Raw genomic sequence first — 17367 nt, forward strand, 5'->3', positions numbered from 1 at the left:
TTGTATTTTTAGTAGAGACTGGGTTTCATCATGTTGGCCAGGCTAGTCACGAACTCCTGACCACAAGTGATCCGCCTGCCTCGGCCTCCCAAAATGCTGGGATTACAGGCGTGAGCCACCGCGCCCAGCCAGGATTCTACATTTTAAAGTGCTTTCTGTCAAAAACTCACCCGTACTTAAGGCTCCGGTAGCTATAAACAGAATTTATCAAAGTAAAAAACATTTCCCTTGAATTTAGGACTATCTACTGGGGAAGCTACTTTGTCTCTACCAGGGAGGGACTGATGAAAAAGATGGAAAAAATAATACTGAAGTTGTTAACGTTTCTAGGGTAACACATCTAATTTATATGAAGAAAATGAGGTTGAAGTATTGCTAGTGAACGATTTATCCTCATCTTAGTTACAACTGAGGGTAGGACTCAGAACTCCCAAATTCTTATTATAAACAAAGAAAAATATATATAGCAAGATTTTTTTAAAAACAAAACAAAAAGTCTCACCCAACTACCTTAAACGTTATACTAAATTTTCTCCAAGCATAGCAATGTCATTTATTTATTCTAATAACTAAAAGTTGTGCAGCATTCTACTTTTTTCTTTTACAAATACGAAGTATCTAGCACCGACCACGTACCTAGCCCAGTACTAGGTCTTAAGTAATAAAGGTTAATGTTGTTTGTTCTTACACTCTAGTGAGAGGTAATGGCTAAACAAAAGTGATAGTTGTGGTGGGGTGAGTTGAGAAGACTTTATAGGGTGACATTTGAGCGAGCTCTTAGGGATTGGTTAATAATTGATTAGGCAAAGATTGGGAAGGGAGAGGTAGAGGATATCTACACAAGGGGAATAACTTTTATGGAAGCACAGAAATTTGAAAGAGCTTGATTGATTTTGAGAAAGCAAGTCGTGTTAGACTCTGCCAAAGAGTAAGGAACAGAGACACTCCTAGGTTACCTGACGTGATAAGGTATGTAGAGAAGTGAGGAAAAGTGGGAGACAGTTTTAGCCCTCAAAAAGCTGGTTCCAATGTACAACCGGAAAGTTGTTTGGGATATAACAGTCATACAATAAGACCACATCGACAAATGGACTGTTATTCAGGGCAGTTGTAAAAAAACAAAACTAATATCTATTGCCATCCTACTATTTGCTATACACTGGGCTTACATGAAATGTTTTACTTACTTCTCTCATGAATCCTGTGAGGTAAGCCTTTTTATTCTTATTTAACACATAAGGAAACTGAATGTTAAAAAAAAAGAGATGATGGTGGCACCTGTAGTCCCAGCTACTTGTGAGGCTGGGGCAGGAGAATTGTTTGAACCTGGTAGGTGGAGATTGCAGCGAGCTGAGATTGAGCCACTGCCTTCCAGTCTGGGCATCAGAGCAAGACTCTGTCTCAAAAAAAAGTGATGGAGTCAGAATAAGAACCTTGACAATCTGGCTCCAGAGACTTTCAAGTGACTTGCCCAGGGTCACATAACCAGAATATGAACCCAAGCAGTCTGCCTCCTCTACAGTAAACTGATCTTCCAGTTAACTTTGCACCTTCATCTCCTCTTCTCTCCTTACCTATTTCTTTTTCTACCATAGATTTGCTTAAGAATGCTCTTCAGTGCCATCAGTTGGTTTGTGTTTGTTATAGAACATCTTTGCTCAGGTTCTCCTGCTTGAGTACTACATTGGCCAGTGGCTAACCTTGGTTCAGTCCATTGTCCATTCAGATGTGATTAGGATGTAGGGGCATGTGGTACAAACCAGGGCCACATATAAGTAATAATTGAATTTGGTAGCTTTATTTGGAAGAAGACTGTATGGCAGGCAATCAAAGTTACAGTAGGTAAGGGTGAGTGGGTAGACTAAGACTAGATCATAGGGGCTTTCTTTCTCCAGTGAAATGTTTGTGATGTATTCTAGAAGCAGTGGAGAAACATCAGTGTTTTTAAAATAGGGAATTAACACATTTGGATCTGGAATTTAAGGAAAGGGAAATTGGAAATGGGACCAGCTGCTGGGAGATTTTATAGCAGTCCAGGGATACATAATGGCAGTGGAAATGGAACAATTGATAGGCTTGGTGACTGATGACATGCTGGGGAACAGGGTAAAGGAAGCATTGAAAATGGCCCCAAATCTTAGGATATTTGAAAGGTAAGCATTTAGGCTACTACCATACCACCCTGAACAAGCCCGATCTTGCCTGAAAGGGAGGTGTATAATGAATGTCCAGCTACCTATATCCAGGAAACAACTGGAAATGTGTCTGGAGTAGAGGAGGGAAGTTGGACTAGCAGATTGGTAGTATCACTAGCACCCAGTTATCCAAATATGAGAGAGATCCAAGTTATTCCCTTCTATGCCAATTTTACCAACTCCTGCCAATTTTATTACCTAAATATATTTTAATGTCATCCCCTCTTTATCACCATTGATCCTCTCCTGGCTTCATTCATCTGTGTGGTAGTTTTCTCATCTTCATTCTCATTTTCATCTGACTCCTCTTCTACACAAATTTATATATTTTGAAAAATAAATTTGCCATTGTTTCAAACCAGTTACAGGGCAAACACGCCTGATAGCAATAATGTAGGCATAACCTTAAAATGACCCTGTATGGTGGATGTACCTGCGTGTGTTGCGAGCTAGGGAATCTGGGAGTCGCCATCCCGGAGATTAGTTCTTTGTCTGTGAGGAACATCTGAGCTCCTGGGCCCATACTGTGGAACACAGGCTGTAAAGGGGATTGAAGCTGTGAGTTTTGGGGGGGGTGGGGAGGGGTCTATGAAGATTGCCAGGACATTAAGGGAATGTAGAGGACATACATAATGTGGAGGACATTAAGGGAAGGGGGTTAAGTGAAAATGCTGTATAAACTTCTATGCTGCTTGCAAGGGTTTGCAGTTTTCCTTCCCAGTCCGTCACCACTGGACTGTAGGTAAGGTGGATACCTTGTCTGGCCTGCCATCACTGGACTCTCTCCCCTGTATGTAAACCCCTGATAAAAGCCTATGTCTCATTTGCTGACTCTGGGTCTCTTCAGCATCTTGAGCCTGTTGCCTTCCCTGTTGAGGTTAATAGAGGTTCAGCACACACAATTTTGTGACTCCTCTTTCACTGTAAGATACAGTTAAGCTCTTTGCCTCTTATTCATCTTTATCTCTGCAGCTTCATCTGCCATTTCACACCCTCTCAATACTTTATGCTGACTGATGTATAGTTCCACACTCACACGTATCTTTGTAAGGAACATGGAGCCAGGCACTTACCTTGCCTTACTTCCCTTACCAGCTCTTACTCAGTATTTAAAATCCCATTTGGTTTTCATGCCTCTATGAGGTCTCCTCTTTTGTTTGTCCCTGAACAAAATTTACTTATGCTATTGAATATATCACACACTTTAATTTTCAGACCTGGCTTCCCTACTATACTGTAAACTCCCTGAGGATAGGTATTATGTTTTAGTCATCTTTGTGTTTCCAGTGCTTAGTACATAGTATTTGCTCGGTAAATGTTTAGTGATAACTAGGTTTTATCAGCAATCTAACTTGCTTTAGGTAAGTTACGCTACAGTTTGAATGTTTGTCCTCTCAAAACTCATGTTGAAATTTATGGCCTGGCTGGGCATGGTGGCTTATGCCTGTAATCCCAGCACTTTGGGAGGCCAGGGCAAGCAGATCACTTGAGGTCAGGAGTTCGAGACCAGCCTGGCCAACATAGTGAAACCCTATCCCTAGTAAAAATACAAAAATTAGCCTGGCATGGTGGCACACATCTGTACTCCCAGCTACTCAGGAGGCTGAGGCAGGAGAATCGCTTGAACCCAGGAGGTAGAGGTTGCAGTGAGCCAAGATCACGCCACTGCACTCCAGCCTGGGTGAGAATGAGACTCCATCTAAAAAATAATAATAATTTACAGGCTAGGCAGGTGGCTTATTCCTGCAATCCCAGCACTTTGGGAGGCTCAGGGGGACGGATTGCTTGAGCTCAGTGTTGGAGTGATCAGACCCAACACCAGGCCTTGGGGGCTATGAATTTCGGTGGAGTCAAAAGAATGAGATAAGACATAAAGTGGGACCAGGTGGCAACACTAGTATGGGGGCCGTGAGGGCCCTGAACTCTGGAAGCCTGCACTATTTATTGGCGATCAAACAAGCAGATGCTAAGGATGTGGGGGTTGAAAGAAAGCAGTGTATCAAGTGCATGATCTACAGTTGTGACGGTTTAGCATTTTCTTTGAAGCATATGGAACATGTTCTGCTACTTGAGATAATGGGAAACATGTTCGTCTAGTTTAGGATACAATTGATCTATGAGCCTGGGAGTGCTAGAAGCAAGGAGCCAGAGACCATGAGGGGTTTTATGCCCTGAGCCCTGGATTCCATCCAAGCCATGAGGGGTTTAATGCCCTGGGCTTAGATTGTGGTGCAGCAGGGCAGCCTTCCACCCTTCGGCACAGAGCTTGGTGTTCCAAAGGCAACGAGGGGTTTTAGACGCTGGACCCCAGACATGTTCCAAGATTCTTTTACATTATGTCAGATATGCAGGCCCTGCCTCAGCTTTTTTCCTGACACTCAGCTTTTCCCCAACACTCAGGAGTTTAAGACCAGCCAGGGAAACATGGCAAAATCCTGTCTCTCCAAAAGATACAAAAATTATCCAGGTGTGATGATGCTTCCCTGTGGTCCCAGCTACTTGGGAGGCTGAGGTGAGAGGATCCCTTGAGCTCGGGTGGTGGTGGTTGCAATGAGCCGAGATGGTACCGCTGCACTCCAGCCTGGGCAACAGGGCAAGACTCTGTCTCAAAAAAAAAAAAAAAAAAAAAAAAAATTTAATTGCCATTGTAGCAGTATCAAGAGGTAGGACCCTTAAGAAATGATTAAGCCAAGAGGGTTCCACCCTTGTGGGTGAGATTGGTAGTGTTATAAAAGGATGAATTTGGCTCCTTCTTGCTCCCTTTTATCCTTTATCCTTCTACCGTGTGATGACTTACCCTTGCAGATGGTAGCACCTTAATGTTGGACTTCCCCGCCTCCAGAACTGTGAACCAATAAATGTTTGTTCATTATAAATTACCTATCCTGTGGTATTCTGTTACAGCAGCACAAATGGACTACGATAGGTGAATACAGTAGTTGGCAAAGATATGAGACGGAAAGAAGCTGGGCCTTGGCATCATTGAGACTTTGCTCCAATCTGTCCTTCCTCTGGACTTTACTATTCTATGAGCCAGTAAACTCCCTAATGTTTAAGCCAGTCTGAATCAGATTTTCAGATTTGTAACAGATATAAAATATACTTGAAACTGATAAAAGTGGTTCTATCAAATAAAAAGCACTGTATTTTCACATTAACAATTTTATACACACTTTTTCCCCCCCATTTAGCAAGTACTCATGAGCATCCATTAGCAGCAAGGTGGATTTCCTGCCAATGGTTGTATGGCTACCAGTTGCAGTGCTTCCATATTCACTTGAGGGGTGGGATGGGGGAAGGAGGGTGGGAGGAAGGAACAAATTGAGTCTTTATACAGTTTCTGTTTCAATTAAAGTTTGAGAGCCCAACACATTTTTGTGTAACTTTAAAAATCACTTATGAAAATAATTTATTGAAAATATTGACCAAACTAAGATGCACCTGTTTGGCCATTATTTTCAAGGTTTGAAAGCTTTTGTGCTCTGAAGCATTTGTTTTGTCTAGGGTAAAATAGGATCATTCAATAAGCAGATATTGAACTCTTGCTGTATACTGAAGATACAGTTTTTGCCCTTGGGGAGTCACAGAAATACTATAATAGAGGTATGCGCTGAGTCTGATGGGATTAGAGGAAGGAGCCATTAACTTGGTGCTGGGGGAGTATGAGTGTCATTGGCAACTTTCTAAGCTTTCACTGTAATGGATATCTTTATCCGTTACTTGTACCTCCTGTAGTGTACTGTTGTGATTGCCAGTTTTATATATCCTGTAATACAGAAGTCCTCTGAGAATACGTACCTTGCTGATGATATTGCTATAGTGATATGAAGTATTATTTAATATTTAGAGAGTAAAATATATAGTTACTGCAGAGAGACAAAAGATTATATTATGACATTTTCTATTATGTTGATTTCTCTTCTATCACTCATGGATACGTGTAATCAGTGGGCTTTACAGTAACTATGTCTGTACATTAGCAAAGGGATTTGAAAGGGTTTACCTCATGAATCCATCATTTAATGATAGATTAGAGCATAATTCTATTTGTGGGAGTGGGAGACTGGAAAAGAGACTAAATGTCACATTTTTGACAGCCACACCTGGATTTCCGACTTGGTAATTAACATTAGCCAGAACTAAGTACCAGTTTCTAACCTGAATTTTCTACTGACATGTGTGGTTTGTTGCTGTCATTGACTATTAACTTTTTTTTTTGGCTTCAATTTAAGTAAGATTTTAAAAAATGGATTCTTTTAAATAATTAAAGATCATGTCAACTTTGCATTTTAAAAATAAATCTAAAGTACATCTAAAGACAAATCAACATAAGTAGCAGAAAATGATTTTTTTATTATCAGAAGGAATTCATAAGAAAAAATATTTTGAAACAGTAGTCTTACTCTTTTAGTGAAATTATCTTTGTTTTCACTATGAATTTTAGAAAATTAGGCTCTAAGCCAATATTAAACAATGTTCTTTGGAATGAACTGAGGACAAACTCATTTTTATATTAACTTTATGTTGCCTCTGTATTTTTTAGCTTGTGTGTTATTTTTAAACCTACTTTATAAAAATATGTATATGTTTCTTAGCATCACTAATTAAACTATGATTCCTTTTTATTCCTTATAGGCTTCTAAGGGAAGAATTCCATACAGATGTTACCTTCTCTGTGGGTTGTACTTTGTTCAAAGCACACAAAGCAGTCCTTTTAGCAAGAGTTCCTGACTTCTATTTTCATACTCTTGGACAGACATCAAACAGTTTAACAAATCAGGAGCCTGTTGCTGTGGAGAATGTTGAAGCTTTAGAATTTAGAACGTTTTTACAGTAAGTGCTTTCTTTATTCATGTAAGTCTAATATGTAATTGCTTATTTTTAACATGTGTGTTTTTATTTAATATATTTTCATATGTATTTTGTAACCTGATAAGAAAAATCCATTCACTTAAATTGCAAATTATCTTAGTAATTAGTGTTAATGGAGGCTAAGTGTTAATATTAGAAGCTTAGTAGTGATAGAGGCTAAGCATTAAGCTAAGACTGATCCTGAGAAAGGGGAAACGGTGTGCTCTGTAGTAATTTAAATGAATTAGTCTATTCCAGGATTTCTCAGTAGTGGCACTATTGGCATTTCAGGTTGTATAATTATTTGTTGTGGGGACAATGCTGTGCATTTTAGGATGTTTAGTTGAGACCGAAATATCTCCAGACATTGCCAGATGTCCTCTGGAGGTTCTGATTGCCCCCTGTTGAGAACCGTTGCTATGTACTGATTTCTGTATTGTTGGTATGTGAAACTTTATGTATATTTATAAAAATATAGCATCATAACTGTTTTTATTCTCATGGCTTATGTCTTAGTCCATTTGGGCTGCTATAACAAAATACCTTAGACTGGGTAATTGGTGAACAACAGAAACGTATTGATCACAGTTCGGGAGCCTGGGAAGTCCAAGATCAAGGTGCCAGCAGATTCAGTGCCTGGTGGGGGTTAGTTACTTGAAGACAGCATCTTCTCTGTGTCCTCACATGGCAAAAGGGATTAACAAACTTTCTTGGGTCTTTTTTATAAGAGCACTAATCTCATTCGTGAGGATGAAGCCCTCATGACCTAATCATCTCTCAAATGTCCCACCTCTTCATACCACCACATTGGGGATTAAGTTTCATCATATGAATTTTGGAGATGGGGGACACAAACATTCAGACCATAGTAACTTGTATTTGGTCAAATTGTTTTTTTAGAACAGAACATCTTGGGGATTCATGTTTTAACTCAGAATTGTCATCAGCTAAATAATGGGAGAAACCAGTTTAAATTAATCTTCATTCTGTACTTCATTTCTTTTTGTTGTTGCATAATATTTCATTGTATGGCTATTCCACATTTTGTTAATCCATTCGTTGCCATTTAAATTGTTTCTGTTAGTACTTTTTGGCTATGATGTATAATGCTGCTATAACACTTATATACAAATTTTTTTGTGAACCTATGTTATTATTTTTCTTGAGTATATACCTAGGAGTGGAATTGCTGGGTCATATATATAGTAACTATGTTTAACCTTTTGAGGAACTTCTAAACCGTTTTCCAAACTGGCTATAACATTTTACGTTCCCACTAGCAATGTAAGAGGGCTTCAGTTTCTCCACATCCTCAGCATACTTGTTATTATCTTCTGTATTTTTTTATTATTACCCTGCTTGTGGATGTGAACTGGTATCTCATTGTAGTTTTCATTTGTATTTCCCTGATGACTTATGATGTTGAGCATATTATCATGTGCTTATTTGCCATTTTTATGTCTTTGGAGAACTATCTACATCCTTTGCCCATTTTGAAATTGGGCTCTCTTTATATTATTGACTTCTAAATGTTCTTTATATATTCTGTAATGTTAGACTCTTATCACAAATATGATTTATAAATATTTTCTCCTATTCTCTGGGTTGTCTTTTCACTTTCACGATGGTATCATTTATGACACAAAAGTTTTAAATTCTTATGTAGTCAGGCCAGGTGCAGTGGCTTATGCCTGTAATCCCAGCACTTTAGGAGGCTGAGGTGGGCAGATCACCTGAGGTCAGGAGTTCAAGACCAGCCTGGCCAACAGACGGCAACCCTGTCTCCATTAAAAATACGAAAAAGTTAGCTGGGCATGGTGGTGCATGCCTGTAATCCCAGCTACTTGGGAAGCTGAGGCAGGAGAATCACCCGAACCCAGAAGGTGGAGGTTGCAGTGAGCTGAGATTGTACCATTGCACTCCAGCCTCGGTGATGGAGCAAGATTCCATCTCAAAAAAAAAAAAACTATGTAGTCTAGCTTATGTAATTTTTCTTTTGTCGCTGTGCTTTTGGTGTGATGGCTAAGAAACCATTACCTCATCCATGGTGTTGAGGATTTACTCATTAATATGGTTTGGATTTGTGTCTCCACCCAAATCTCATGTCAAATTGTGATCTCCAGTGTTGGAGGAGGGGCCTAGTGGGAGGTGATTGGATCATGGGGATGGATTTCCCCCTTGACGTTCTTGTGATAGTGAGTTCTAAGGAGATCTGGTTATTTACAAGTGTGTAGCACCTCCTCCTTGTTCTCTAGAGCTCTTCCTCCTTCTTTGGCCATGTAAGACGTGCTTCCTTCTTCTTCGCCTTCTGCCTTGATTGTAAGTTTCATGAGGCCTCCCCAGCTATGCTTCCATGCCTTCCTGTACAGCCTGGGGAACTGGGAGTCAATTAAACCTCTTTTCATTATAAATTACGCTGTCTCAGGTAGTTCTTGATAGCAGTGTGAGAATGAACTAATATACTCGTGTGTGTGTGTGTGTGTGTATGTGTATGTGTGTGTATGTATATATTTTTTTGAGACACGGTTTTGCTGTGTTTCATAGGCTGGACTCTTAACTCCTGGGCCCAAGTGAGTCTCCCAAGTAGCAGAGATTACAGGCATGTGCCACGATGCCCAGGTTACTCCTATATTTTCTTCTAAGAATTTAATGTTTTTATATTTTTAGCTCTTACATGTAGGTCTTTGATCCATTTTGAGTTAATTGCCATGTATCATGTAAGGAAGGGGTCTAGCTTCATTCTTTTGTATGCAGATATGCAGTTGTCACAGCGCCAATTTTTCCTCCTCCTCTCCCTTCTTTTCCTCGGATTGTCTAGACACTACTGAAAATCAGTTGCCCATTGCTGTGGACCGCAGTTGTCTCCACCCAAAATTTATATGTTGAAGCCTTAGCCCTCAGTGTGATAGCAGATGGAGATCAGGCCTTTGGGAGATAGGTTGAGATGAGTTCATGAAGGTGGGGTCTTCATGAGGATTAGTGCCTGTATAAGAAGACTTAGGGTGGGTACAGTGACTCATGCCTGTAGTCCCAGCACTTTGCGGGGGCAGAGGTGGGTGGATCACTTGAGTCCAGGGGTTTGAGACCAGCCTGGGCAACATAGCAAAACTCAATCTTTACTAAAAATACAAAATATTAGCTGGATGTGATGGTGTGCAGCTAATAGTCTTGGCTACTCAGGAGGCTGAGGTGGGAGGATCACTTGAGCCCAGAGACAGAGTAGTGAGCTGAGATCAGGCCACTGCACGAGCCTGGGCCTCAGAGTGAGACCGTCTCCAAAAAAAAAAAAAAAAAAAAAAAAAGTAAAAAAGAAGAGGCTCCAGAGAGCTTGTGTGCATACTTACTCTATCCCTGCCATCCAAGGACACAGTGAGGCAATGGTGTCTGGAAGCCAGGGAGCCCTTACTAGAACCCAACATACTGGCACTTCATCTTGGTCTTCTAGCCTCCAAAAACTGAGAAATACATTTCTGTTGTTTAAGCTACTCAGTCTATGGTATTTCATTATGGCAGCCTAAGTTAATTCACCCATAAATGTGAGGGTTTATTTCTGGTTTCTCAGTTCTATTCCACCAGTTTGTATGTCTGTCCTTAATGCCAGTGCCACTTACCTGTTTTGACTTTTATGAGAAGTCAGTTGGATTTTTGTGTTTTTATGTCCTTATGTATCTTTTATATGTCTAAAAAACTTCTGGGATATCTGTCCTTATATCCCAGAAATTTTTTAGATGCCAGTCTTTTAGTTATTTGCTGACGTGGTTTTTGCCTATAATCAAAATGACATTTACATTAGTATAGAAAATTATCTTTGGATAATTATATTTTAAGTGTATTTATGTGATTGGCTTATTCATTTTATGCTTTAGCAGTTGCTTTAATGACTTTTTTCTTTATTGTTTCTGTTTCATGTGTGAAGCTCCTATGGAAAGCATAAATGGAAAATTGCCTAACTTCGGCTACCTGTGTTCATTAAAATAATATACTATAATTTAAGCAGATACTTTAAGTACAACGTAGAAAATCATTATCGTTTTTCAGTACAGGTTATATGCTCATCATTGAGTTTGAAATACCAATTTTTGTTTTGTTTTGTTTTTTGGAGACAGGAGTTCCGCTCTTGTTGCCCAGGCTAGGGTGCAATGGCATGATCTCGGCTCACTGCAGCCTTCACCTCCCGGGTCAAGCGATTCTCCAGCCTCAGCCTCTTAAGTAGCTGGGATTACAGGCATGTGCCACCATGCCTGGCTAATTTTGTATTTTTAGTAGAGACGGGGTTTCTCCATATTGGTCAGGTTGGTCTCGAACTCCCAACCTCAGATGATCTGCCCACCTTGGCCTCCCATAGTGCTGGGGTTACAGGTGTGAGCCACCGCACCCAGCCAAAATATCAATTTTAAAGTGTACACTTTTTTCTCCTAGTAGGTAATAGAGAATTGTTATAAGAACAAGCTTTGTGGTGAAGCCAGTTCTACCACTTCTGTGTGAACTTAGACTAATCACTTACCATTAGTTTCCTCATCTGAAAAATGGGCACATTAATAATACTTATAGTGGTGTTGTGATGGTTAAATGTGATGGTTATAAAGCACTTAGCACAGTGACCTGGGCATATGGTAAGCACTGAATAAGATTGTTTTATAGGTAGTGACTGCAGATATGGCTCAAATGATTCAGTGGAAAGTTGTGCTTGCTTTTTGAGCTCATGATTATTGCATTATTCATAATAGCAGGTGCTATGAAATTATACACTTCTTCAGCTGTTGAGTGTATGTTTAAAAGAAGATCCTTGGCATAGATCAGATTTTTATACATTAGAGAAAGGGAGACATTACATCAATGATATCCTTTATTTGTTATCATTGAAAGTGATTGGAAAAGATTGAATTAGACCCAGTATGGGAGAGTGGAGGAAGCACTGGACTTGGCAGTAAGACAGATCTGCCTTCTGGCTGTGCATTATCTTGTTTTACTGTTTTTTAGCCTCAGTTTTCTCATTTCAAAGAATGTAGTTGGAGTAGCTGGCTGTGTGCTTCATAGCACTTCACAGTGCTCTATTTTAAGCACTTAATCATATTCTGTTTTGTATTAGGTTAGTCGTGTGTGTCTGTGATTATGTAAGCCCCTTGAGATTAGATCGTCTCATTGATGTGCACATCTCCATTGGTGCCTCATGTAGTGTCTTGCACATAGAAAGCACTTGTGATGTACCCTTTTTTTGCTTTCAAAGCAGATTGCTTTGACATTTGTCTGTATGAAAAGAAGGCAAAAGGAAGGGAGTACAATGGAAAATGTTGACATGAAAATTTCTTCTAGTGAAAATTCTGATAAAATAATTTCTTGAATTTTTGCTTTGTGAAATTCAGTCCTTGTAAGTCTCTTCAGTTCACATCCTTTCTTTTTAAGTCATGGATAAAGATCTTGAAATAGTCTTTTATGGTACCACTTATTGTAGCCTTTTGGTGTGCACTTTGTGCACTTGAGTTAGAGTGTGAAATACAGCCTTTGAAAAGTTGTTTTATATGCAGTGACTTCAGATATAGCTCAAATGATTGTCAGTGGAAAGTTGTGCTTGCTTTATGACCTCATGATTAAAGTTCAATTCAGGATCATAAAAATCTTTGATTTCCCAAGAAGACTAACCTGGTTATTGTTGTGAGAGTGTGTATGCATGTGAAAGGTAAAGAAAAGAGGGAGGACCTTTGAATGTTTAGTTTAACATCAAGAGCTGGACAAGATGCCAGGATAAAGTCTCAATCAGGTAAGTATATAAAACAGCACAGAACAAAGGAAATCATTTCCTCTGCAAGCTTTCTCTGGCGGTGGCCATTGTCTCTCCCACATTCCTTATACTACAAGGATTGACAGTGGTTGGAATAGGTGTCTTCCTTGTTATATTTTCTTTCTGGTATCTGGGGTCTTGCTGATGGGGTTGGGGGAAAAGACTGCCCCTTCCAGGGTTCGCTAATTCCTAGATATAGTAAATGACTTGCCTGTGAACCAGCCAATCCTAAGTACAGGGACCTACCTATATATCCACCCGTATATCCACATTCTCTATCTGCTTCTTATATTCCAGGAGATAATATTCTTTCCCCCTAATCTCCCTATAGCCAAGTACCAGACAAGTAGGGATCACTCCTGTAGGCCAGAGCCAACCAACGTTATTCAAACAATCCAGTCCTGATCCTGTTCAGTTGCTTACCTTGCCTTGCTTATTCCTTCTCTTGAAAACCCCAATAAAGGCTTTTGTCCATGCTTTCCCCTTGCTCCTTCTGACCAACCCTGTTGCTTCCCTGTGTGGCCCTGCATGGTGTGCCCCCTCCTCTTGTAAATTATAACTAACAAATTATCTTTTCAATGGCAATTGTCTCCTGATCTGTTGGCCTCACTATACCTGAATAACACCAAAATTCTGGTACATTTTAAACACTCATGAATGTCGTTGTTTCCTTCCTTCTTACTCCCCTATCATTGAATCTCATTTTACTAGTCTATACCATAGGACAGTCATCTACAGACCGCCAGTTCAGTCCTCCTTCCATAAAGATTTTAGCTACTATTGTCAATTTTCCTAAGCATATGTTTTAGTAATTGCAATTGCTATATAGATGATGTTTCCAGTAACATGGCCTCTCAGTGCCTGCAATTCCTGTCTTCCAGTAATCTTGTTATCCATTCTACCTCAACTACTCACTGCCATGTCAAATCCTAAATAGTGCTGTTATCAGTAACTGCAGCCCCCCATCATCTTGATTCTAAGAGTCTTACTCTCTAACTTCTACCTCCTGTCTTTCTAGCTTATTCCCTTTAGGACTTAAATTCATTAATTGCAGGTCCTGGTATAGTTAATCATACTACTTTTTTTTTTTTTTTTTCTGAGATAAAGGCTTGTTCTGTTCTGTCACCCAGGCTGGTGGGCAGTGGCGTGATCTTGGCTCACTGCAACCTCTGCCTCCAAGACTTAAGCAATTCTTGTGCCTCAGTCTCACAAATAGCTGGGATTACAGGCGTCCATCACCATGCCAAGCTAATTTTGTGTTTTCAGTAGAGACAGGGTTTTACCATGTTGGCCAGGCTGGTCTCGAACTCCTGACCTCAAGTGATCCACCCGCCTCAGCCTCCCAAAGTGCTGGAATTACAGGCATGAAACATCAAGCTCAGCCTACATTTAAATTTTCTTTTATCCTCTTACGTCCTCATTTCCCTCCTTACTCAGCTTAAATGCCTTCCACTATCATTGTATTACTCCCTTTGCATACGATTTCAACTCTGTTGTTCCCTTTGAATTTGATTTGTATGTCAAAACTCCAAATCTTACATTCAACTCTGACCTCCCCACTTCTACATTCACACAGCTGAATGTGGCTGGAAAAACACAGTCATGCTAACCACCAGTAGGCACTTAGTGCTGTTAGTCATACTACATGCAATCACCTGTATTTCCTCTTTTTTTTTTTAGAGATGGCATTTCATTCTGTTGCTTAGGCTGGAGTGTGGTGGTGCAATCATAGCTCACTGTAACCTTGAATGCCTGCACTCAAGTGATCCTCCTGAGTAGCTGGGACTACAGGTGCATGCCACCACACCCGGCTAATTTTTCTATTTTTTGTAGAGATGGGGTCTTGCTGTGTTGCCCAGGCTAGTCTAGAATTCCTGGGCTTAAGCAGCCCTCCCACCTTATCCTCCCAAAGTGCTGAGATTACAGGTATGAGCCATAGTGTGTGGCCAATCACCTATATTTCCCTAGTCCTATTGGAGTTCCCACTTTCTTGGAGTATCATTTTATACTTCCTCTTTTCTGAACCTTCAGCCGTTCCTCTTCATTCTCACTTTTGATGACCTGCTTTCTATTTCACTGAGAAAGTCAAAGCAGTGAGAACTTTTACAAACTTCTTCCATATGTATGCACATGTTTGCATTTGTACCTATATGCTTTATTTTCCTCCCTGTTATTACTGATGAACTGTCAGTGCTTCTAAAATCAAATCCTCTATTTGTCCACCAGATCTCATCCTATTCCTTTTCACCTAGTCAGGGACATTGTTGCAGCAGTTTTCATCTTTCCACAGAAAATTTCTTCTGTCTTAGATCTCTTCACCTAAGCATGGTATTTTCTCCCCTACCTAAAAAATGACTCTTTTCTAACCTGCTTTCGCTTTCAGCTAATACTCCACCAGCTAATACCCTAATGCTCTGCTCCTTTTCACATCAAAGCGCCTCAAGAATCATCTATCACACCCTCACCAATTCCTTTCCTCCCATCTACTCTTTTTTTTTAATGGATATAATATACACATACTATAAAACTGACCATTCTAAAGTGTATGAGTCAGTGGTTTTAATATATTCACAATGTTGTGCCACCAGCATCACTAATTCCAGAATATCTTCATCATCCCAGAAAGAAGCCCCATAGCCATTAGCAGCCACCCCTATTTCCTCCTTCACCCAGCCCCTGGCGAACAACCTACTTTCTGTCTTTAAGGATTTGCCTCTTCTGGTCATTTCATATAAATGGAATTATACAATATATGGCCTTTTACGTCTGGCTTTCTAAACTCAACATGATATTTTCTTTTTTTTTTTTTTTTTTTTTTTTTTTGAGACAGAGTCTTGCTCTGTCGCCCAGGCTGGAGCGCAGTGGCCGGATCTCGGCTCACTGCAAGCTCCGCCTCCCGGGTTTACGCCATTCTCCTGCCTCAGCCTCCCGAGTAGCTGGGACTACAGGCGCCCGCCACCTCGCCCGGCTAGTTTTTTGTATTTTTTAGTAGAGACGGGGTTTCACTGTGTTAGCCAGGATGGTCTCGATCTCCTGACCTCGTGATCCGCCCGTCTCGGCCTCCCAAAGTGCTGGGATTACAGGCTTGAGCCACCGCGCCCGGCCTCTCAACATGATATTTTCACAGTTCATCTATGTTGTGGCATGTATCAATACTTTATTCCCTTTATGGCTGAACATTTTTTATATGATAAATCAGGGGTCATAGGATCATCCTCAGGTTTGATGATTTGCTGAGAGGACTCAGTACTCAGTGTATAGTCATGCTAAAGGCTATGATTTACTACAGAGAAAGGAAGCAAAGGGAAAAGCCGCGTGGGGCAAAGTTCATGAAAATCAAGGCATAAGTTTCTAAGGGTCTTCTCCCAGTGGGATCACAGAGGACATGCCTAATTTCCCCAGCAATGAGTTGTGACAATGCGTCTGAAATGTTGCCAACAAGAGACACTCATTAGAAGCTCAATGCCCAGGGTTTTTTATTGGAAATTGGTAACGTAGGCACTTCCGCCCAATGTGTACCCCAATTCCAGACTCCCAGGAGGAAAGTCTGTGTTCAGCATAAACTATTGCTTGCATAAACGGTTTAGACAGGGTGAGCCACCTTTACATTTAGAGAATGCTAAGAATACTGCCCAAATCCATGTTTCCAGATATCAGCCAAGGGCCAAGCTTATAACTAAATCTTTCAAGTTATAGCAGTCAGGCCTGCTATGTTACCTATTTTCCCCTACATATGGATATACTATATTTTGTTTACCCAGTTATCAGATGATAGGCTTTTGGGTTATTTCAACTTTTTGGCTGTTATGAATAAATCCGCTATGAACATTTATGTATAAATTTTTTGTGTGAACATACATTTTCAAGTCTCTTATATACCTAGGAGTGTAATTACTGGGTCATATAGTAACCTTTTCAGGAACTGACAGACTCTTTTCCATAACGACAGTACCATTTTACATTACCACCAGCATGTACAAAATTTCCAATTTCTCCATATTCTCAACATGTTACCTCTTTTTTTAAAAAAGACTGTACCTATCCTAGTGGATGTAAACTGGCATCTTATTGTTTTCATTTGCATTCCCATGATAGCTAATCATTTGCATTCCCATGATAGCTAATGATCTTGAGCAATTTTTGTATACTTATCAGTTATTTTTATATATTCTTTAGAAAACTAATCACATCCTTTGCCCATTTTAAAATTGGGTTCTCTTTATTGTGCTTTAAGAGTTCTGTGTATATACTGGAATACTAGACTCTTATCAGACATGATTTGCAGAAGTTTTCTCTCATTCTGTGGGTTCTCTTTTAGGGTATTCTGGAAATCAAACATCTTTAATTTGTGTCATTTCCACTTTATCTTTTCTTTTGTCACTATGCTTTTGATATATCTAAGACACCAAGGTCATGAAGATTTATGCCTATATTTACTTATAACAGTTTTGTACTTTTAGCTTTTCCATTTAGGTCTTTGATCTATTCTGAGTTAATTTTTGTACGTGGTATGAGGTTAGGGTCTAACTTCATTCTTTTGCA

At 39.9% G+C, this 17367-nt stretch overlaps 1 protein-coding gene across 2 annotated transcripts in view; it reads left to right on the top strand.

Annotated features, from left to right (window-relative positions):
- Window positions 1-17367, top strand: part of BTBD8 (BTB domain containing 8) — a 98421-nt gene that overhangs the window by 1500 nt on the left and 79554 nt on the right. For both annotated transcript variants that reach the window (XM_050776373.1, XM_050776424.1), the window contains exon 2: window positions 6831-7028. In XM_050776373.1, coding sequence (XP_050632330.1) covers window positions 6831-7028 — 198 coding nt within the window. The remainder of the gene's footprint in view (window positions 1-6830; window positions 7029-17367) is intronic.

This window comes from Macaca thibetana, chromosome 1 (genome assembly GCF_024542745.1).
Source record: "Macaca thibetana thibetana isolate TM-01 chromosome 1, ASM2454274v1, whole genome shotgun sequence".
Classification (NCBI taxonomy): Eukaryota; Metazoa; Chordata; class Mammalia; order Primates; family Cercopithecidae; genus Macaca; species Macaca thibetana.